A 24,056-nucleotide genomic window follows, 5' to 3' on the forward strand; every position below is an offset into this window, starting at 1 on the left:
GATTCAAAGTGACAGTAAAGACAATTATAATGTTATTTCAAATGAATGCTATTCTTTTGAAATTTCTATTTCCGTTTTCAACATTGAAAATACTGTAATCAGAAATTTTCTTGAGCAGCAAATCAGCATATTAGAATGATTTCTGAAGGATCATGTGACACTGAAGAGTAAATTCACCTTTTCCATTAGAGGGAATTTTAAAATAAATAGAAAACAGCTCTTTTAAATTATAATAATATTTCACAATATTACAGTTTAACGGTATAATCAAATAATTTCACCACCCCCGAACTTCTGAACATTACATTTGCATTAGCAATTTCTCCAAACAGTGTAGCATCAGTGTCTTCCCTGGTTTCATTCCCTGTTTTTGTTCTATTTGTCACTCGTGACTTTTTCAGAAGGCTTTATTGTAGGAACAATGCCTGTAGTCATTTCTCGTTGGCTGTTGCTCTGGATTGTTTGCCAGTGTAAACATGTGTTTGGACCTGACACCAGATTCAAAATCCAGAGTTTCCTAAATCCACACACACTTCAAACATTTTTAACTGGCCCAAAACACACAAAGACAAAACTACTGTGAACTAAATATAATCACAGTAGATTAGTGAGCTGTAATTTTAACAGACACTCTTATGCAAAGCAAATTACATTACATAGATTTCCCTTGAATCTATGATTAATCACAGTCATTCTCCGCTGCTAATAAGCTAACAATAGCACAAACTGAAATAATACTCCTTTCTCTGTCGTGTGAATATTTTAAACCGGAATAAATCAGGTTTAGGTCTGTAAAATAACCCCTTGCACTTTCTGCATCACTGCAGATTTTAACATATAATATTTCTGTTTGCACCGCATGAAAGGAGAAGAGCAGAATAACAGGCCAGAGAAAAGCAGAAACAGAGGAAGAGCGAGAGATACACAGAGGTGTACAGAGACAACTGATCTATTCTAGGATTTCTGTGTGTCTGAGAGAAGTTTATCACATTAATGTGGGACAGAGAGAGAGAATAATAGACATTGCATTGTCAGCAACTTTGAAATACGAGCGCCTTTTTTGCCAAAACTCCCCACATCTCTCTCTGGAGGCCGAGCTAAGAGTTTCAGCATCTGCCTGTGGCGACGTACGCAGCCAAAACACACTCTCACACACACGGGTTTAAACGCTTCAAAACGCCACAACTTTTCCAAAAAATGAGTGTCACAGGGATGCAGTCAACAGAAGGGGGCGATAGACGGCACTACTGCAAATAGGCAAAAATTGAGGAACGGTCCCAAACTTTTCTGGTAGGGAGCCCAGAGTACAACACGTTCCCATCAGTACTTGAAAACATCTCGATTCCTTGTTCTGTCCTGCAATATTTCATTTCAACAGACATGCAACATGCTTACACACACAAACGCATTGGGTGAATCACATGAAAACATGTCCGAGTCATATTTCCTCCCAAATGGTTCTTTATGGTCCATATATTCATACACACACACACACACACACACACACACACACACACACACACACACACACACACACACACACACACACACACACACACACACACACAGACACAGACACAGACACTTACACACACACGTCTGTGTGATATATTATTTATCATTATTTTATTATATATGTATTATATATTATAATTCTCATACATATATATAAATAAATTATAATTTAATTATTAATTTATAATTTATTAATTTAATAATATTATATAATTTATAATATAATTATATATGATATATTTATCATTATAATATATATATATATATATATATATATATATATATATATATATACACATATATACACACATATATATATATATACATATATATATATATATATACATGTGCTGGTCATATAATTAGAATATCATCAAAAAGTTGATTTATTTCAAGAATTCAACTTAACAGGTGAAACTAATATATTATATAGACTCATTACATGCAAAGTGAGATATTTCAAGCATGTATTTGTTATAATTTTGATGATTATGGCTTACAGCTTATGAAACCCACAAATCAAAATCCCAGAAAATTAGAATATTACATGAAAATTACATGAAATCACACGGTAATTACACAGGAATACCATGGTCATTGCACCAGGTTTTGGTTCTTTTGGCAGTGTGGGCAGGTGCAAATCCTGCTGGAAAATGAAGTCAGGATCTCCATAAAGCTTGTCTGCTGAAGGAAGCAGGAAGTGCTCTGAACATGTCCTGGTAGACGGCTGCGTTGAGTGGACAGCACAGTGGACCAACTCCAGCCGATGACATGGCTCCCCAAACCAACACAGACTGTGGAAACTTCACACTGGACTTCAAGCATCTTGGATTGTGTGGCTCTCCGTTCTTCCTCCAGACTCTGGGACCTTGGTTTCCAAATGAGATGCAAAATTTGCTCTCGGAAATGTGTTTAATTGTACACAATTGAAAACATCTTGGTGTTCAAAAAACTGGTTAATTGTACTGATTTTGGAGTTAAATGGCTCAGACACCTTCTTGACAGGTTGTGTTAAATCCATACATACACACTCTGTCTGGTTTAACAGGAGATTTAAGGCTTTTGAGGTCTTATACTTATTAGGTTTGTTTAAAAATGACATCATCGCAGCTGCTTATGACCTCTTCAGGCCAAGACACGGGAAACAGACCTCATGTGATCTGCATTAGAATATGGGCTCTCGCAGTGGGAGAGATTGCAAAAAGATTTTAATGAAGCAGCATGAAACTCACCACAAAAACGACTAAATATCTGGGTGAACTCGAGACCACAATCACCACATGCACACGTGTGACGGTGTCCACACACACATCCAGGCAGCGTCTGCCCATTCTCAAGAGAAAGAAAAAAAAAAACACAGAAACCAAACCATCCAATGACGTGAACACACACACAGTGGCAGTGTCTGGAGACCTTTAAGATCTTTGCCAAAAGCAACAGGCATGTCTACCACTGCATTTTTGTCCACCAACCCTCCATCAAGTTTGGCTACTTCATTTCTCCCATTCCCCATCACTCACCTCCACTTTCACTCCTCCATATGATTATGATGGCATCTCCGGCCCAAAAGCAAAAGATTCTTGGCTTTTTAGGATCAGCTTGCTAATAAATGCTGGATTAACTACTGAACCAAATGTTCTAATGTATCTCAGGCCCTGTTGACACCTGTGCCGTTTTGAATGAACTTCTGATAATAAAACTTCAATTTCTGCATCTGAGAAATTTTTCTTTTTCATTCGCATTCATGTCATAATATGATGCCCATATATAGTTGTCAGTCGGATTTAATGGGCGGGATTTGGTATTAAGATGCGTTTTGGTCGAACGGATCACAATTGTGTACAATTCATATGTAAATTGCGTGAGCTTATTTTGTCCATTAGATCAAAAGATCTGAAAAAGCCCATACATTTACGTCCAATAGACCCTCCCCTCATAGAAATCAGGAAAAAAGTGGTTGAAAGTGCACAAAAGAGACGGATTAAAACCCCAGGTGTAAACGGGAATGTGTCTCCGTTGTCTACTTGTGATCCGATCGACCAAATTGGATCTTGATACCAGGTGTAAACAGGTCCTTAAATGTTCTTGCTCATTCGTGCAGGGAAAGTTTATTCATTCTATTTACATATGGCATATTTAAATGCCCTATGCCTAATTTAAACAAAACCAATTGGAAGCATCATTACACAGTCTTCAGAGTCACATGATCCTTCAGAAATCATTTTAAAATTGCTGATTTACTGCTCAAGAAACATTTATTATTATTATTATTATTATTATTATTATTATTATTAAAGCTGAAAACAGTTGTGCTGCTTTTTGTGGACACTTTGATAATTATTATTTTTATTTTTTGATAAATAGAAAGTGCAAAAGAACCATGTTTATTTGAAATAGATTTTTTTTTGTAACAATTTAAGTCTTTACTTTCACATTTGATCAATTTAATGCATTCTTGCTGAATAAAAGCATTAATTTCTTTTAAAAAAGAACGTACTGAACACAAACTTTTGAACAACAGTACTGTATATAGAAAAAATAATAACCAATCATATCACAGCCTAACGTGGTTCAGCCAATCAAATACTGATGCATAATATGAGGTCCCACCTATTTTATTTACTCAATATTTTGCTCCACTCAGAAATGTATAAATGCAATGGATTTTTTTACTGTACAAACTGTATATTCTATACCCTAACCCTGAACCTACCCTTAAACACACACATCATATTAAACTTCTTGCATTTTTACATTTTCAATAAAACATCACTTCTTTTGATTTATAAGCTTTTTTCCTCATGGGGACCAAAAAATGTCTCCACAAGGACAAGGATTTTGGATATTTCCATCTTTGTGGGTTTACCTGAACCACACAGACACACACACACACACACACACAAACCCACACACACACACTTCTGCTGACCTGTACATGTGCTGTGGAAACCCCCTCAATGATGTCATGAGACATGAGCCTCAAACTCATCATCCTGACCAGAACTTTCCACAAAAACATCACCTTTGTCTCTGTGTGTGTGAGATATTTATGTACTGTTATGAAGCAAACTTTTCCATCTGATACAAGCCTAAAACTGATATCAGTGTGATGCTACAGGAGATTGAAGATAAACATCTGCCTTGCTGTCTGCTGTCTATACATATGTGCGTACTTTCTAAAGCAATATTCTAAACAAAATAGAAATGTATAAGTGACTGATTTGTAACACTCTACCTAGGCAGCTTCTCACTATTCAAACAATATATTTGTAGTCATGCACATAAGATACTCGACTCACAACTGATTTCAACATAGTTTGATGATTAACATGAAGACAGCATAAAATAATAAGCAAAAAAAAAAACATAAAACACATAAATATTGTATTTTAGTATGCAGTTGCAACATCACTTATTTAAATAAGCGAGAGCCATCAAGTCATAATCTCTGAAATATAACTGATTCCATGTCAAGAGTTTGATGTTAAGATAGTGGTAGATTAAAATAATAAACAAAATTGGGTGCATTTGAATCAAACTGGTCTCTGTGTGATGTCTTCATATTTTCTATAAAAAAGATTAAGAATCAACCATAGAAATGTAAGTACTTAAACCTTAATTTAAACCGTATTTCTTAATAGACCTGCTTCATGAAAATAACACACCATCTAGTGTACGCTTTTTCTTCAATGATTTTCAGATTCACAATTATTCCTCTCTGTCTTTCGTCTCTTCTCTCTCTCTGTTTATCTTAGAGGTCCACAGTGAAATATGTCAGCATTTAAGGGACTTGAATTACATGTGCAGACTCTGAAATGAAATATGTTTTCGATGTGTGTATAGGGCAGGGGTTTGGTTAAGGTTCTGTGGTGATTCGGTGTCTCGCTCTGTGGAAAAAAAACACACGGCTCTTTGCATTTTCTCCAAACACTTCAACTTCAAACAGAAAGGTAGACCAAACCTTAAAGACACATCAGCATTCCACGAACTCTGTGTGTCTGCGGTCAAAGCCCTCGGGATGAACACTAACATTACCTACAGTCCTTCTGAATGACTCACATCCACTCATGGACTGTTCCAATCCCACAATCTCAAGACACACTGAATTAAATTTTTACATTTTCTAAAGAAAATGTGAGCTGTGCTTTTCCGTGCAAAATCTATGCCACAATGCCAGGGTGCTGCTATGCCGCGGCTAAAGTGGTAATTAGAATGTTGCTATGCAGTTGCTAAGGTGTTTTAGATTTGTACATGTTCCAATAAGACATAGCAACTTTTGGCTGTCTAATCCCAGTGTTGACATCGCTTCCGGTTCATTCGCCACATTGGAAATGCACATTGCATTTGTACTTTTGGCAAATGTAGTTTGATTTCTAGGTAATTCAATCTATGTGTACAGAAAATATGCATACTGTTCAAAGTTCACATACTACGGGAGTGGAAAAAAAATGTCAATGCTTTCACGTTCACAAAACTTGCATTTGGAAGCAAGAAAATTTGTTAAAAAATATAACTTCTTACTGTTGTCTTACAAAACGTACTCGGTTACTAACGTAACCTCGGTTCTCTCTTGAGAGGGAACGAGTACTGCGTAATATCTTACGCTATGGGGAAAACCTCTTTTCCACGAGATATTGAAGCCAAAAATTATCCTTAATTTTGAATTAATGTAAAACGCTGTGCAGCAGCATGCAGACATAGGCAAGACGGCTTGCGTGCCTATTGGCTGCCCTGCGGCAACAGCAGCAACCTATCGAGACTGGCCCTGCGTGACATATCCAATGGGGGCATTTCGCGCCCACTTCGTCACGTCCCTCCATAAAGGGCTTGGTCTCGCCCTATAAATATAGCTCGATTAGGCTGGTACACTGGTTTTCATCGCCAAAGCGAACCAGAGCTGTGTATGCACGGCAAGATACGCAGTTCTCGTTCCCTCTCTAGAGAGAACCGAGGTTACGTTAGTAACCGAGTACGTTCTGTTACGAGAGTATCTCTCGTACTGCGTAATATCTTACGCTATGGGGAACACAATGCAAAACGCCGTGCATACTGGGATCCGACACCAAAGTCCCAAGGGTAGTAGCCTGGGGCTCATATAGTGCATAATCACCATAGATTCACAGAGAGTCGGAGAAGAGAGGCTGCAAGCATCATTCCCCACGAAATAGCATCCTACAGGAGCTAGTTATGTTAACAACGTTTCACACAGACAGGGTGAACGTGTTCAGCCTGAACTGGGCACTAGTACGGGTTATTCACCACGCATGGAGCTGTTTTATCGCTCAGTGAGCGATGCACAAGCAAAACTCAGCATCTGGGGCGGCACAGCAGGGCAGATAGCACTGAATTCTATACCGACAGAAGCTTGGCCTGTAATGCGGGAACCTCTAGGTTATAAAACCTTATAAATGTAGACGGCGAGGCCCAGCCCGCGGCCGTACTGATATTTTGCAGGGTAACCCCACTATACCACGCCCACGACGAGGCCACGCCTCTCAAGGAGTGCGCTCTGACACCCAAAGGACACTGCAGGCCCTTAGTAGTGTAAGCCAGTGCTATGGCATCGATTATCCATCTGGATAGGCTCTGTTTTGATGCGGCCAGTCCCTTGGACCTTCCGCCAAACAAAACGAAGAGCTGCTCGGTCTGTCTGAAGACAGACGTCGGGACACATAAGCTCTCAGTGCCCTGACAGGTGTAACGGTGAACGGTGTGTTGAGAGATTTGGGCACGTACCCGTGCCTTGGTTTGAGTATGACTTTTGAGTCATTAGGCCCAAACTCCATACATAACGCGCTTACTGAAAGCGCTTGTAAGTCCCCTATGCGCTTCACTGAACCAAAAGAAACACCGTTTTGAAAGACAGATGCTTCATGTCTGACAAATGGATTGGCTCGAACGGGGCACCTTTCATGGCTTCCAAAACCGTAGAAAGGTCCCACACCGGGACTGAAGGAGGTCTGGGAGGGTTCAGCCTCCGCGCTCCCTTGAGGAATCGCACGAATAGGTCGTTTCTCCCCAGTGACTGGCCAGACACAGGTTTTGTAAACGTTGCAATGGCCGCCACGTACACTTTGAGCGTGGATGGGGTCCTGCCCTTATCCAGCAGCTCTTGGAGGAAGGAGAGTACTTCCGTGACCCCGCAGTCTACGGGTGAAAAGCCCTGAGCTTGACACCAGGCAGAGAACACAGACCATTTCGAGGAATAGAGCCGTCTAGTAGACGGGGCCCTCGCCTGTATGATCGTGTTTAACACTCCCTCCGGGAGGTTAGCGGGTACCCGTTGATGGCCCATGCATGAAGGGACCATAGTTGCGGGCGAGGATGCCAAATTGAGCCCTTGGCCTGAGAGAGGAGGTCTTTCCTCAACGGTATTGGCCACGGGGCAGTGCTGGTCAGCCGCATCACGACTGGGAACCAAGTCTGGTTTGTCCAGAGCGGAGCCACAAACAGCACTGGGCATCCATTTTCCCTGATTCGTTCTAGCACTTGAGGCAGGAGCGAGACGGGGGGAAAAGCATAGAGGGGACAGCGGGGCCAGACGTGGGCCAGCACGTCCTTGCTCTTGGAGAAATATTTTGGACAGTGAGCGTTCTCGTGGGACGCGAACAGGTCCACCTGCGCTCTGCCGATTGTCTCCCACAGCAGTTGGATCGGCAGCGGGTGCAGCGACCATTCCCCTGATGGGACATTGTCTCTGGACAATCTGTCTGGTCCCAGATTCAGGTAACCAGGCACATGCGCCGCTTTCAGTGAAAGCAGGTTGTGCAGAGCCCAGACCAGGAGGCGTTCCGTTAGCCTGTAAAGGTTTCGGGACTTGATGCCGCCCTGGCGATTTATGTATGCCACCACTGACATGTTGTCCGACCGGACCAAGACGTGGTGACCCTCTATCTGGGGACAGAAGCGCCGTAGCTCGTTGTCGACTGCCATCATCTCCAGACAGTTTATGTGTAGGAGCTTTTCCCGTTCTGACCTCTGGCCAAAGAACGGTCTGCCCTCGAGCAGCGCTCCCCATCCCGAGGTGGAGGCGTCCGTGGACACCACCTTCACACTCGAGGGAGTCCCCAGACTCACACCTGACTGATACCAGCCGGTTATCTTCCAAGATTCCAAAGCTGAAACGCATTTCAGATCGACCCGGAGGCGAAACCGATCAGCGGTCTATGCCCTGGGCGGACCTCGTGCTTTCAGCCACAGCTGCAGTGGGCGCATGCGAAGCAGACCCAGCTGGAGCACTCAAGCTGCTGAGACCATGAGGCTCAGCATTTTCTGAAACCTTTTGAGCTGGACTATCGAGCCGTGGCGGAAGGATTTCACGGCGTGCTGAATGTCCAGTTCGCACTCTGGCGACAGACGCGCTGTCATGGTCCAAGTAGTTAAAAATTCGCATGCCCTGGAGTCTCAGGGGTGCGAGAGCCGCGTCCATGCACTTCGTAAATGTACGGGGTGCCAGGGACAGGCCGAACGGCAGGACTTTGTATTGGTATGCCTGGCCCTCGAAGGCGAATCTCAAGAATCTCTTGTATTTGGAAATAGGCGTCTTTCAGATCTATTGACATAAACCAGTCCTCCTGGCGAACTTGCGCAAGGATTTACCTGGTTGTATTCATTCTGAACTGGCGCTTCGTGAGCGCTTTGTTCAGCTGTCGCAAATCTAGAATGGGTCTGAGACCCCCATCTCTTTTCGGTACCAGAAAATACCTGCTGTATAGCCCCCCTTCACTCTGAGCCTGAGATAAAGGTTCAATAGCCCCTTTGCTCAGTAATTTCGCTATCTCGGCTCGAAGTAGATGAGATACTTCGTTTTTTACCGTCGTTTCGACTCGCACTGCGCAATAGCGGGGGCTTCGAGTGAACTGCAGCGAATAGCTTTTTATAATATTCAGCACCCACTTCGATACCCCGGTAAGCTTTGCTCACGCATCTGGGTGAAAGGCTAGAGGTAGAATGAGATCTTGGCTCTGGCCGCGGCATAGTGGCGGCCGGAGAGCTCCGGTGTGCTGAGAAATAGACACTGTGTTTGCAGTGTGCGAGGCGGGGGGAGGGCTGACCACAGCGGGCAGCCCGACCGCGCTCGGCTTCTCTCTGACAGGTTGTGGAGAGAAGGCGAGCGGGACGAGCCCCGTGGGGTTCGGCATGTCTGTGAGGGAATGTGGGCGCGGGATAGCGGGCAAACTCACTGCACTGAGAACACTGTCGGCCCGCGCCGACTGAAAATGTGTTGGTTTCGTTTTTACAGAAACCGTGGGACATGCTTCGTGTAGTGTTTGTGGGCACTGTGTCGTGGGCACGTACACTACATTTATTGCACAATCAACATGAGTCGATTTTATTTGTGCTAGCCCTGTATTGTGGCGGGCTGTGTCTGCGTGTGGGAATGGGCACTGAGACGTGGGCATTCTTGCAACACTCATAACACCATCGGCCATGGCCGGAACACCAGAAAATACACTCTTTATTGGATTTATCTGGGTAGCCGTAAAAACGACTTTTGGGGTGGCGGCGGCGTTGAGAAGCGGCGGCGGCGGGTGGTGCAGGTTGCGGCTGGGAGCTCCGGGCAGACGGCTGTTTAGAGCGACCTGCTGCGGAACTAGAGCGCTTCGGAAGGAAGTGCTTCATCGCCTGCGATGTCTTTTGAACCTCTTGGAATCTGTCCGCGAAATCTTTGATGGCAGATCCGAAGAGGCCAGCTGACGAAATGGGCGCGTCGAGGAATACAGAGCGCCACGCTTCAGTCATTTCAGACAGCGTCAACCACAGATGTCTCTCAGCCACGGTGAGAGAGGCCATGTTCCGCCCAATGGCCTGTGCAGCTGATTTTTTAGCGCGTAGAGCCAGGTCTGTAGCGCTCCACAAATCCGCAATGCTGATCGACCCATCGCCTTCCTCGTCCATTTTTCGGAGAAGGTCGGCCTGGAAGATCTGTAAGATGGCCATCGTGTGTAGTGCTGACGCGGCTTGCCCAGCGGCGGCGTATGCGCGACCGTGCATGGCTGACGTCAATCGGCAGGTTTTAGATGGTAGAGCCGTCTGCGCTCGCCGTCCAGCAGAGGGCGGGCAGAGATGGGAGGCTACCGCTGCTTCCACTGGGGGAAGAGAAAGGTATCCTTTGTCTTTTGCACCGTCCAGAGTGGAGAATGCAGCCGAGACAGAGGTACGCACCCTGGCCGAGAGGGGCGCGACCCAGGACCTCGCGACTTCTTCGTGAAGCTCAGGAAGAAAAGGCGCGGGCCTGGATTGTGACGGCGCGTGGTCCTTCTTGTGGAAGCATCCGTCCAGTCGGTTGCGCGCAGGCTGACCGGGCGCCTCCCAGTTGAGGCCGAGGTTGTCGACGGCTTGCGAGAGCAGACGCATCAGCTCCGATTCAATGCCGGCTCGTTTCCCAGAAGGCTCGCGGATAGCAGAGGGGAGGTCCACAGAGCTCGCCCAATCCTCATTATCCGACGCCAGGATAGAACAGGCCTTCGGCTGTTTCGTCGACCTCAATGGCGGAAGCGGCGGCGGACGGCGGCCGCTGTCCATCGGGGAGGGACTCGAGCGATGCCGGCAAAGCTGGCAGGCGAACCGGCGAGCTTTGGCGGGCAGGAGAAGGCTCGGGGCCGCGCTGGGCACGACGCTTCTTACGGCGCGGCGCTACAGCGGGTTGAAGTGCAGGCTCTGAGAATGATGCCAGGCGAGTCCTCATAGTCACCATCGGCAGTAGCTCACAGTGAGGGCATCCGCCGTCGACGAGAGCGAGAGCCACATGATCCTCACCCAGCCAGGAAACGCAGATGACATGGCGATCCTCTTCACTGAGCGTGACTCGGCACGAACCGCAGGATCTATGCATCTTGAAAAAGACGCAGCTCTTTTATGAGAGAGGGAGAGACAGTGAAAAAATGTGTGTCGCAGCGGCGAACACACACACACACTTGAAAAGGATATGACGCCGGAAAGCGTAGCAGGTACGGCGGCTAAAGGCGGCGATGCCAGCGACTTCCGACTCAAAGGCTCGTCCCGCTGTGTGCTTTTTCTCAGACGGCGTGGCTTCTGACTCCTGATCCAGCGATGCGTGATGCTTCGCTGAAGAGATGAAAATCAGTGTACCAGCCTAATCGAGCTATATTTATAGGGCGAGACCACGCCCTTTCCGGCGGGACGTGACGAAGAGGGCGCGAAATGCCCCCATTGGATATGTGTCACGCAGGGCCACTCTCGATAGGCTGCTGCTGTTGCCGCAGGGCAGCTAATAGGCGCGCAAGCCGTCTTGCCTATGCCTGCATGCTGCTGCAGAGCGTTTTACATTAATTCAAAATTAAGGATAATTTTTGGCTTCAATATCTCGTGGAAAAGAGGTTTTTCCCATAGCGTAAGATATTTCGCAGTACGAGAGATACTCTCGTAAGAGAACTATTGTGTTCCCCAAGAAACGTTGCGTTTGTTCGCAAAACATTTGCGTTTTCCCGCAAAACATGTTCTCTCGCAAAACATTTGCGTTCCCCCTAGAAATGTTGCATTCCCTCCTAATACATTTGTGTTTTCTCGCAAAACTTTTGCATTCTCTCGCAAATCTTTTGCATTCCCCCAGAAACTATGCATTCACACACAAAACTTTCACGTTTTCTTGCAAAACTTTTTACGTTCTTTTCTCCCATCTCATATTATTTCTGACACAAAAGTCTTGCAAATGAATGCAAAGTTTCTCAGGGGAATGCAAAAGTTTTGTGAGCATACAAAAGCATTGAAATATTTTTTTCATTCCATATCTTTTTTTTTTTTTTACTTCACCATGCCCCTTTAGGGGACATACTACAAAAAAAGTATGCATATGATATGTCATCATCATTGAGCAATTCAGTCTGACCAAAAATACATGCACAGCCACACTTTAAATGTACTACTTATTTTTTAACTTGTACGGTTGACCTGACCATTACAAACACACACACATGCACACAGGACAGTCTATAAACCCTTGTGGCACAGGGTTAACGTACAATCTTACATTAGCAGTACATAACCACAACTAGGTGCTAAACAAACACAACCACGTTCCTGTCTCACGTCTCCAGTTGACAGTCGCAGAGAGATGCTGAAATACTTCAACGCTCAGTGAAGACCACAGACACACATCCACAGACCCCTGCTAAAGACCATGAACACACTGAACAACAAGACCAAAAAAAAAAAACAAAGCTCACTGGAGTCTCACGCTTCTCAGATTTTTACTCAATATCTACATCAGCTAATTTTTATTAATGGAAAAACATCAGACACAAAGCGGATACCTAATTGGGACATATCTGACAGTTTTAATAGATTAAGAAAAAAGCTTCTATAGTTCCTCCTTACCTCAAACACCTCCTCATCCAGGATACGCGTCCCGAAGACCACGATGCCTTTTGTGTCGATGATGGGGTGAGGGCTTCTGGATAGCGTCCGTGTCACCTTTTTCTTACAATCCAAAATCAGAGTGATAGTCTGTTTGTGAACGCTGATTGCCACACGGTGCCACCTGAGTAACACACACACACACACAACTGAGGGTTATAGAGGGATCTCTGTCATCCATTCATCTATCTATCTATCTATCTATCTATCTATCTATCTATCTATCTATCTAGCCATCCATCTGTCTGTCTCTCTCTATCTATCTGTCTATCTGTCTTTCTGTCTATATGTCTGTCTGTCTATCTATCTATATATATATCTATCTATCTGCCTGTCTAACAATCCACCCAAAGTTTTCCATAATATATACATGTATATGTGTGATTTTTCAGTGTTTATGTGGTTATATAGGATGTTACACCTGTGTGTGCTCACCTGTGCAGGTGTTGGCTTCACACCAGTGTGACAGATTACATATGTTATACATCAAAGCTAATAATGAAAACCAAACCCACTGAATCATAACCAGACGTTACGTAACTGGCCCTGAAGTTTCCAGTGTCTAGAAAACCTGTCACATAATGGTAAAAAAATTCACATCATTTCATGTTTACAGTTTTTCTCAGTCGCTTTAGTGTATTTCTCAGACCACAACTGAAATTCTCAAAACTACTTGTTCAACCTCCACATTATCTAGTCACTTGTGCACATCATTTCTCATTATTTTGAACAAATTGAAAATGATTTGGTACATTCATGCAATTGATAATGTATAATTGTATTTTGTATGTCATGTTGATCAAAATATATTATACTGGTTTTCTGTTGAATAGTCTTACCCCTCAAAACATTTAGGCATTATTTCCTTGCACAAGTCATTAAATACAAAATGGTTAAACTAGTTGTCATAAACTGTCAATCAAATTATCTATACATTTCTGTTAGATCATTTTTGTGTAAATGTCTCCTGAATTGATGAATGGCAAAGGTGAATTTAGAAATTCACTAATGTAAATGTAAGGGGAAGGTAAAGATCATCAACCAATGATCAACCAGTTCTTTAAAATAGCTCAGAGGTGCATCTCATGAAGCTATATTTGGTGGGCATATATAGACAGAGAACAAAACAGTGTAACAAATTCTGACAATGGAAGAACAACAAGGAAACAAACAGGGTCAACAGCCGTGAAGAAAAAGAGGAGTAAGCATACATGGTGGAAGCGTACGGAGACAAAACAGTGGAAGAGGTGGAAGATTGTAGACATGTTTTCTGATTAAATAAGGGTCACTATTGTGGACCATATATATGAATATAATATATATATATATATATATATATATATAGTAAAAGTGTAGAGTAATGTGTAAATTCGTACTGTTGAAATGTATATATGTCATACAGATGAAGTGGTGCAGTTTTGTGAATATTCAATTATTGTCATCAAAATTGTAGGTATAGTTTACATCAGAAAATACTGACCGAGTACACTGTTATATTGACAAAACGACTAAGCATTTTGACTATCTTTTTTATGAACAATGACATGATTGGTCATTGACATAAATACTTACTGACTAAGGATTTTGAGCAAGTAACAGGCTTTTGCAGATAATGTCTGTACGAATTGTATAAAGAAATGCACAACTGGTTTGCAAATCTTAAGGGTGATCTTGTGCGAGTGTCTTACTTTCCGTCTGCCAGGTTGACCCCTCTGAAGAGCGGGTAGTCCTCCGGCCCGGGTTTGCCCAGGTGATCCTCGTACAGGAAGACAGGAGAGCGTCCCACTTCCAGACCGAGCTGCTGGATGCCCTGTTCATTATACACCGACAGCAGGAACGACTGACTGCCTTTCTTTGGCCTCATCGTCACCAAGATGGAGAAGTCCTCAGGAAATACGGACGCTAAAGAGAGAGACTGTGTTATTCTTGGAAATTTGATGTGTTTGGCGTGGTTTTCTGGGAGCAAAAGACTAAGGATAGTGTGTGACAGAGCATTACAGCATGTCTCTGAGCGGAGAGATGCTGTCAGGTAACATAGATAAAGTGTTTGACACGGATAAGAGCAGAATGGAAAACGGTTGGATCTCATGGGGAACTTGGCACATCATTGGGAAACTGTAACAGTCTCAGTCTATGTGTGTATGTCTGTGCTGATAAGAGTCTTGGATCTACTGGGAGGGAAGAGAGAGAGAGAGAGAGAGAGAGAGAGAGAGAGAGAGAGAGAGAGAGAGAGAGAGAGAGAGAGAGAGAGAGAGAGAGAGAGAGAGAGAGAGAGAGAGAGAGAGAGAGAGAGAGAGAAAGAGGGAGAGAGAGAGAAAGAGAGAGACAGAGAGAGAGAGAGAGAGAGAGAGAGAGAGAGAGAGAGAGAGAGAGAGAGAGAGAGAGAGAGAGTAATGAGGAGAACAGCTGTTCCCTAAGAGACATTTTATTACTCTAATTCATCTAGCAGAGAGAGGTGGAGAGAACAAACAGAGAGAGAATAACCAGTGCAAACAGAGAGAAAAATATATGAGCAACATTCTTAAAGCAACAGCTCACTGAAGAAGAAAATTCTGTCATTGTTTAAGCACCATCATCTCACTTTTTTCTTGTGAGAAACGTAAAGCGAGAAAATGACTCTTTTCCATACAATTAAAGTGAATGGTGACTAGAGATGTCAAGCATCATCAATATATGATTTGTGCATTATATTCTTCTGAAGAAAGTTTGGGGTCAGAAACATTCTTCAATGTTGACAGTTAAGTCATTTAAATTTTACAATTTTTTTATAAAATATATATAAAATATATAGCTTTTTTTTACTTTCTATTCAGTAAAGAACCCTGAAATAATTGATCATGGTTTGCACAAAAATATGAAGCAGCTCAACAGTTCAATCAATATTGATAATATTGGGAAATGTTTCTTGAGCGGCAAATCAGCATATTATAATGATTTCTGAAGGATTATGTGACACTGAAGACTGGAGTAATGATGCTGAAAATTCAGCTTTGATCACAGGAATAAATTACATTTTGAAAATATATTCAAATAGAAAACAGTTCTTTTAAATTGTAATAATATTTCATAATATTAGTGTTTTTAATTTATTTTTGATCAAATAAATGCAGTCTTGGTGAATATAATCTTATGAAATAATATCTTATTTCAAAAACAAAAAATCCAGATGCCAACACTACGAATGGTATTTTGCATTTAAGACCAAAATGTTATGTTATTTGCTCTTGCATCTCATTTGTCATCACTGCCATCAAATCTGATAACATATTTGAATCTGAAGCTGACAGCAAACAAGACTTGAGAGTTTTATGGAACTTCATTTCAAGTAAACAATGACAGAATATTCATTTTTGGTGAACTATCCCTTTAAGACTTTAAGTCAAGTCAGACTTCAAAAAACAAAGAAAGAGAAGGAAAAAATTGTGGAATTAAACAGTCTCTTTCTAAAATGAGAAAAACAGACAAGCGCACACACACAACATGTGCCAAACAGATGCCCGCCGCCAAACCTCTGGGAAAATCTGGGCTGGCCAGACAGGAAGTGAGTTTTCCAGTCGTCCAACAGACAAAGCATCCATACATCTGTGCAGTAAACACACCTGATGATTGGTTCTGAGTTCAGAGTGTTTATGCCATTGTGTGGAAAAGCTTTAATCAACTGCACTGGTTCAGAGTCATTTCTGGACTTCATAAAGTTTCTAATGGTTTGGACAGAACATGTTACTACAACCCCGCCTCAAAAACTTCAGTCAGCTTTTCTGGAAGCCCGTCTCCATGTCTAACTCATCCTTTTTTCCTTTGTTTATGTCTGGAGATATTTTGTGTGTCTTCAGTCAGTTGAGAGTCATTCTACTCAAGTCACACCATTACAACCCTTAAAAGAAGGTTCCAAAACTGGGTTTTCGCAGTGATGCCATAGAAGAACCATTTTTGGGTTTTTTTCACTGCCCAAGGACGAGCATGTGGAGAATCAGTGGTTAAAATTAATCTTTACCATGATACAACAGCAGTGTAATCCTAAACTTTTGCTGTGTTCCCTTTATTTTACTGATGACTGCTTCTCAAATCTCAGAGTTCAATGCAGGATTCACAAACTGCTTACTCTTGAAATATGGTGTTCAAGATACTTAGTTTTGAGTTGTATATTGTGTTGGTCTCCTGCTAACTGGTTAACTCACATTATTAATACTTCTGCTAATCAGCTGTGGGCCACTATTACCTAAAACTGTGTCTATTAAAGCAGATTGTCTGTCGTTCTCACTACTTTGAGGAAAGATTAAGCATTGAGCAAGATTTGTTTTACCAACGTTTATGTTACATAAGTAATTCACGCTAGAGCTCAGCTAATGTATGCACTGTTACTGATACAGTTTCCACGTGTTCACCGCAATAAATTAGAAAAATACTCTGTAAATAAATAAGTACAAGTAAAATAATCGGTTTGTTGATGGACATGCACTTGTTAATGCTGATGGTGAGGAATGGAGGTTTGGGTTGAATGAATAATTCTTCCAGTATTTCATCATCGGATTCGCGCTCGGATTGATATGGTAAAATACTGTGTTTAGTTTACGGTGTAGGAAGCCTTGGAAACGTTGTTATGGCAATGGGCGTTTTTGTTTTCAACACGCACGCTGTACACGGTGCCCAATCACAACAGACTGAGCTGTCTGGCCAATCAGAGCAGAGGAGCTCGCGGAAAGGAGGGATTTAGAGATATTGATCCATCTGACGAGTCGTTTGAGAATCATTGAAAATGTGGTAATGTACAAATGTATATTATGAGAAAATGAAACAGTTTTTTGACCTTTGATGCATGTAAACCTGTTGTAGGAGACTCCAAAACAACATTAGAAAACTTTAAAATAGCATAATAGGGCCCTTTTAAAAGTTCTGACACAAGACTCTTTTCTAGATTTCCTGCATGTCTCGCGATCCTTATTTAAACTTTTAAACTTGTAATTCATGAAAACACTGCTTATCTAATTTGGTTATTTGAGGTCTGATCAGCACAGATTTCTTAAATATCTCTAAAATGTTAATTATTGGAATCGTTCAGGAGAGTTTTATTTCTGCTCTTGTTTTCTTTAAATGCTTAATTCCACACACTGTGTATATAAATGTCATGAAATGAAGGGATGGCACCAGCCACCAGACAAAACCCAAGATATTTAACATCTGACTGAAATGGAAATCCTTTAAATCAAAAGGGAGGCGTTTCTCTAAAAACAAGCTGTGATGAGAGAACCGTCACTGAAAGCAACCTTAATTCAAATAACAGTCAATGAGCAAACAGAGAATATTAATTGTATTCTAAATTGCTTTAAAAAAAAAATCTAGACATATTCTAGATTGTATTATAAGAGATATTCATTACTTTATTGCTCAGTAAGAGACACTCCAAAAGCGGTAAAAATGAAAAATATTCAAAAGCGATATTCCAGATCACCTTATGGCTTTAAAAGAGATACACTCTAAAAAATAAAGATTTCAAAAGGATTTTTTTTACAGTGATGACATGATATAGACATAGTTCCCCTAAGGACCATTCAGTCACCAGTTCATAACAGAATTTTTATGAATATGCTTTTCCACTGTAAAGAATTGTTCTGCTATGGCATCGTTGTGAAAGCCCTGTTTATTTTTAAGTGTGAGTTCTAGATTGTCCCTATTCCAGACCTTCTTGCTTTGTAAGAATTATTGTGGATCTTCTAGAATGCTAAACCCCTTTGTAAGAGATACTGTATTATAGATCCCTTTAGTGTTTTGCAACAGATATTCTATCTAACAGCTTTCCAAGAGATTCTATATTGCTTAAAAACTTTATGAGATATTCTAGATCTTTTGCAGATGTTAAACAGATTTTCAAAACCACTGGCTCGAAATTTAAGATAGCTTCCAATTAGATATTTTAGAATGTTTTATTATTCCATACTCTACATCTGCTTTGTAAGTGTTATTGTAGATTAAGAACTGTTCTATCATGCTAAACTACTTCGTAGAGATAGTGTATATCGCTGTAGCGCTTCTAACCAGTGTGTGTGTGTGTGTGTGTGTGTGTGTGTGTGTGTGTGTATATTTATATATATATATCAACTACCAAACAACTACGAGGACATTTTTACTGGTCCTAGTTAAAAAGGCTTCAAAATCGGCTCAAAACATGTTTTTATTTATCTAGTGTTTTGCACATGTTTCTGGCCATAGAATATATCATTAACCCTATTTAATCAATGGAATTCCATGCAATGTCCACACTAATATAGTGTGTGTGTCAAAAATGGAACTTTACATTCAACTGATTTCAAGAGGTTTGTTACATGTTCACACAAGTGTCATGTTCACATGCAGGCACCAGCTTCACACACACACACACACACACACACACACACACACACCCCAACAAGAGATGCTCTGTGCTTTTATCCTGGATTCCAGTTGTGTGTGTGTGTGTGTGTGTGTGTGTGTGTGTGTGTGTGTGTGTGTGTGTGTGTGTGTGTGTGTGTGTGTGTGTGTGTGTGTGTGTGTGTGTGTGTGTGTGTGTGTGTGTGTGTGTTGAAGACAGATCCAAAGGTCAAAGGGCAAGAGTCAAGGGCCATCACTCTGGAGACGAGGTCTGCCCGTCACCAGGGCAATATGAAACAAAAGCAGAGTTCAGAGAGGACGTCATATCTACAGTCTCATCATCTCTCTCTTCCCCAAGAGTCAGAATTAAGTCTTTATGCAGACGACCTAAAGGAATGCTGGAGTCACATTACTGCACACTTCAAACCCTTCAGTGACTACCTGAATTGAGTTCAAGATCCGATTGTATGGATCATCCTACTGGTTATACCTATAAACAAGACTGAAAGGTAATTAAAGTAGATATAGGCCCTGTCCACACGGAGACGCGTTTAGGTGTATACGGACAAATTTTTTATCGGATCAGCGTTTCGTCCAGACGGATCCGGCGTTTTGGGAGACTGAAAAAGCTATTTTTTGAAACCGGGTCCCAGGGTGGATAAATCTGAAAACGACACCCTTGCGTTTTCGTGTGTACGGCCAATCCGTATATTTTGTGAAACGATGATGTCATCACCCGATGATGTCGACTAGTCAGACGCGCTAAATCAGTAGCCTAACATCAACAACAACTGCGACTACTTGCTTGAGTTCATGCTTCAGAAGCTACTGAGCCTATTTTATTTCTTTATTTATTATTTAGGCATACTTTAATGTATTTTTATTTTACTTCTTTATTTGTTTATATTTCTTTCTTATGCTATGATGCTTGTATTTTGTCTGATTAAGACATTTCGTATTTTGTAGGGATGGGCATTTCAAGCAAAAATAATATTCGACGATCGCTGGGAATTATTTTATTATTATTCAAAAAACGCACCTCTGCCCCTAATGTTCACCGGTAACACTGCGTTCGCTCCGACATTACATTTCTCTGTACTGTAGGCCTACATGTTGTAGCCATTAAAGAAAAGTTAGTTTGATATTTATGTTTAAATAATGTTATTTTTTCCATTTCATATAAGTTGATTATATGAAAATGGAACAGCCTGAGTAGCCTAATCATAAGATGCGCAATATCGAGACATCATTTTGACCACTTCATTAAGTTTTGTTTTATATAAAGCCTTTCTTTAAAGTGAATTTCGTTTTGTATAAATTGTATCTTAATTTTAATCAATGTTTCATCAACCAATTGTCTGGATTTAATAAATAAGAAGCAAGTATAGCAGACAATAGCCACGAGGACACGAAGGCGCCGACGCGATATAACTTGCATCCCATGTGAACTGGAGCTTGTCTCATAAATGAACAGAAACTCAGAAATATATCTAAGCTTGAAATGTCTACTTTTAAACAAAACAATTAAAAAACGAAAAGAAAGAAAAAAAGAAGCTACTGTTTCTAATATTATTGTATACAGCGCGCAAGGTTTATGCGCAAGTCTTCTTCTCTGTTTTCAGTGTATCTGTGTCAGAAATACAGCGCCTCATACTGGTCTGGCATGTATACTACATCGGTTTCAGTCAGTTTCAGTGGTTTCGTGTGTACGCAGATATTTCTTTAGACGGGGCTGTGTTTACGGATTTTTTTTTTTAGAACGAGGAAAAAAGATCGGATAGGGAAAGCTCTGGCTTCGTGTGGACGTGGCCATAGACTTTAGTTAGTAGCCTAAACTGATTTGCTGATCTTTAAACTGGTCCCCCAGCCTGGCCAAGCTGACAAGTGCCCAAAACCCCTCTAAAACCAGCGAATTAGACCAGGTTGGGAGACCGATTAAGACTATTCAAATCAGCTTTGATACATATTCCTTTAAGGTCTGAAATACATATACCTAGTACATTTAAAATCTGGAAGAGCCATCTCTCTATGCAGCGTTTTGACCCGACTCTGTTTTTCATCAGATCTGCCTAGAGGTTTGACTTTCCACCATGTTTACAAACCATCTCCAGACCTCTAGTGACCTACGACCCCTCTCTGTTACCATAAAGACACGGCACAAAAGAAGGACAATGGCCTTATGGGTATGGATGAGGAGGAGGAAAGAGACAAGAGGAGAAGGAGGAGTTATGAAAACATGAGGAAAAAGAATAGGCACATTTTGGCCATGAGAGTTTTTCATATCCTGCTGCGCATGCATGTGTGTGTGTGTGTGTGTGTGTGTGTGTGTGTGTGTGTGTGTGTGTGTGTGTGTGTGTGTGTGTGTGTGTGTGTGTGTGTGTATAAAGCAAATCCAGAGCATCTGAGTGAAAAGTGTACAGAGAGAAAGAACAGATGCATTGTATTTGGAGAGATAGATGATTCATTTCTTCCATGTGCTTTCACTCTGCCTGTACGTTTCTCAAGCAGTCAGGAGTGTGTGTTTACTTAGCTTTACTTAAGAGACCAAATCATCCCCAGAAGTGAGTTAAATCTGACAAAACCTCCCTACTGGGGACATCTGGGGACATCCTCAAAGGTAAAATGATTCATAAATGAAGAGATGTGTTTTTTTTAGAATTGAGACAACAAATATATATATATATATATATATATATTTATATATATATATATATATATATATATATATATATATATATATTAGCATAGGCAACAGAAATCAATAACAAATTCCCATTTATATAGCTAGGTAAACGTGTAAACATTGTATATATTACACTGACCTATCAAAGGACATTTGCATTAAAAAACCGCTAGATGGATCATATCATAACCACTTGAAAAAGTCCAAATAGTTTTAGCTTTTTTTAAGCAGAAAAAAATACATATTGGTATAATAAAATAAAATAAAATAAAATAAAATAAAATAAAATTAAATTAAATTAAATTAAATTAAATTAAATTAAATTAAATTAAATTAAATTAAATTAAATTAAATTAAATTAACCATCCTGGATTATAAATCCAGGGAAATAAAATCCAGGAAAAAAAAGCTATCTTAGTAGGCAGTAGTATGTGCTATATGTATATGCTATATATGTTTTATATAAGCCTTTGCATCTGAAACAAACTTAAGAAGCTTAAAAATTACTGTCTATGTAGGCAGCTCAATAGAGTTTGGAACACAGCCACTGCAAGCTGAAGTAAGTGACTCAGTTTGATTTAGCCTCATCTAGTTTAGTCTCATTATGCTGGTATTGCATCTCTCTCCTCGTCTGCCTCGTCTCTCCCTCCTTCCATCAAATTCTTGAGATTTTCAGAGTTCCTGCCAAAAGCAGAGTTTAGGGCAAGGTGACTCTCTGGCCCTTTGTGTAGAGACGAGGTGCTCAGACACACACTTACACACACAGACAGAGACAGGTCAGAGAGCGACATGTACAATAAGGCCCAAAATCAATGCAGTTGCATTTGCATGGAGTGCAACAACGAATATTAGCATGTAAATTACAGAAGTGTCCAAAAGTCTGAGAGCACTAGTAAAACTTTTATTAATTTGCATCAATTAATAATTTAAAACATTTTACTCTACTGAAAATCAAACAAAATAAAATAAAATTTTTAGAAATATATTTCTGAAATCTGGAATATTTTTAAATTCATTTTCACAATGAATTTTTCATGACACAATTGTATTTTTCCCCCCCACCAGGTTAAAAAAAAATAGAAATCGTCTCGGTTACGTATGTAACCCTAGTTCCCTGATAGGGAACGAGACGCTGCGTCAAACGCTGCGGGAACGCCCCTGCGTTGTGCGTCATGAAGCACGTATGGAATCAGCCCAATGGAGAGATGAAACGTCATAGGCGGGTGACGTCATCGACCAGGAAACTATAAAGCACCCCAAAAACACAAGCGCATTAGCTTCTGATAGGCTTGAAGGAAGCGCTAACGGGAGTGCCGGGAGTATGGCGGAGCGACGCAGCGTCTCGTTCCCTATCAGGGAACTAGGGTTACATACGTAACCGAGACGTTCCCTTTCAAGGGAACTTCGAGCTGCGTCAAACGCTGCGGGAACGCGAATACCCACGTCGCCATAGGACCAAATGACCGTCATGTGAGACTAGCGCACAGAGGACGAGAGCACCTGTGCCCCAGGGGTAGAGCTTAAGTCTAGGTCATAGAACTTAATAAAAGTATGCGGTGAAGACCATCCAGCCGCATCACAAACATCACTCAGGGAAACCCCCGACAAAAGAGCTTTAGAAGCAGCCATACTCCTGGTAGAGTGAGCTCGGACAACCAAAGGTGAAGGCTGGCCAGCCGACTCATAAGCAAGTGAGATAGCCTCAACCACCCACTTGCTCATTCTCTGTTTAGACGCCGGACACCCTTTCCTGGGTGGCCCGAAACATACAAAAAGTTGTTCTGATTTCCTCCACAGGGCAGCTCTGTGGACATAAGCGTCTAATGCCCTAACAGGGCAGAGTGAATTAAGTTTCTCCTGGTCCGATGACATAAATGGAGGAGGACAGAAAGCCTGCAGAACCGTAGGTCTAACAATATTAGTAGGAACCTTAGGAACGTAACCTGGTCTAGGATGCAGAAAAGCTTTAACCATGCCAGGTGCAAATTCCAGGCACGAGGGTGAAACCGACAGAGCCTGCAAATCTCCGATTCTTTTTAGTGAAGAGATAGCAAGCAAAAAGATAGTCTTAAAAGTGAGAAACTTCTCGGGAACTTCTTCGATAGGTTCAAAAGGAGCTAGGGAAAGACCTTCTAAT

General features: G+C 41.5%; 1 protein-coding gene across 2 annotated transcripts in view; it reads right to left on the minus strand.

Annotated features, from left to right (window-relative positions):
• Nucleotides 1-24,056, minus strand: part of col5a1 (procollagen, type V, alpha 1) — a 116,616-nt gene that overhangs the window by 60,935 nt on the left and 31,625 nt on the right. For both annotated transcript variants that reach the window (XM_077194272.1, XM_077194271.1), the window contains exons 3-4: nucleotides 14,580-14,793; nucleotides 12,853-13,015 (exon numbers count right to left, since the gene is read on the minus strand). In XM_077194272.1, coding sequence (XP_077050387.1) covers nucleotides 12,853-13,015; nucleotides 14,580-14,793 — 377 coding nt within the window. The remainder of the gene's footprint in view (nucleotides 1-12,852; nucleotides 13,016-14,579; nucleotides 14,794-24,056) is intronic.

This window comes from Siphateles boraxobius, unplaced genomic scaffold (assembly GCF_051911475.1).
Source record: "Siphateles boraxobius isolate OS27281-9 unplaced genomic scaffold, OSU_SipBor_1 11, whole genome shotgun sequence".
Classification (NCBI taxonomy): Eukaryota; Metazoa; Chordata; class Actinopteri; order Cypriniformes; family Leuciscidae; genus Siphateles; species Siphateles boraxobius.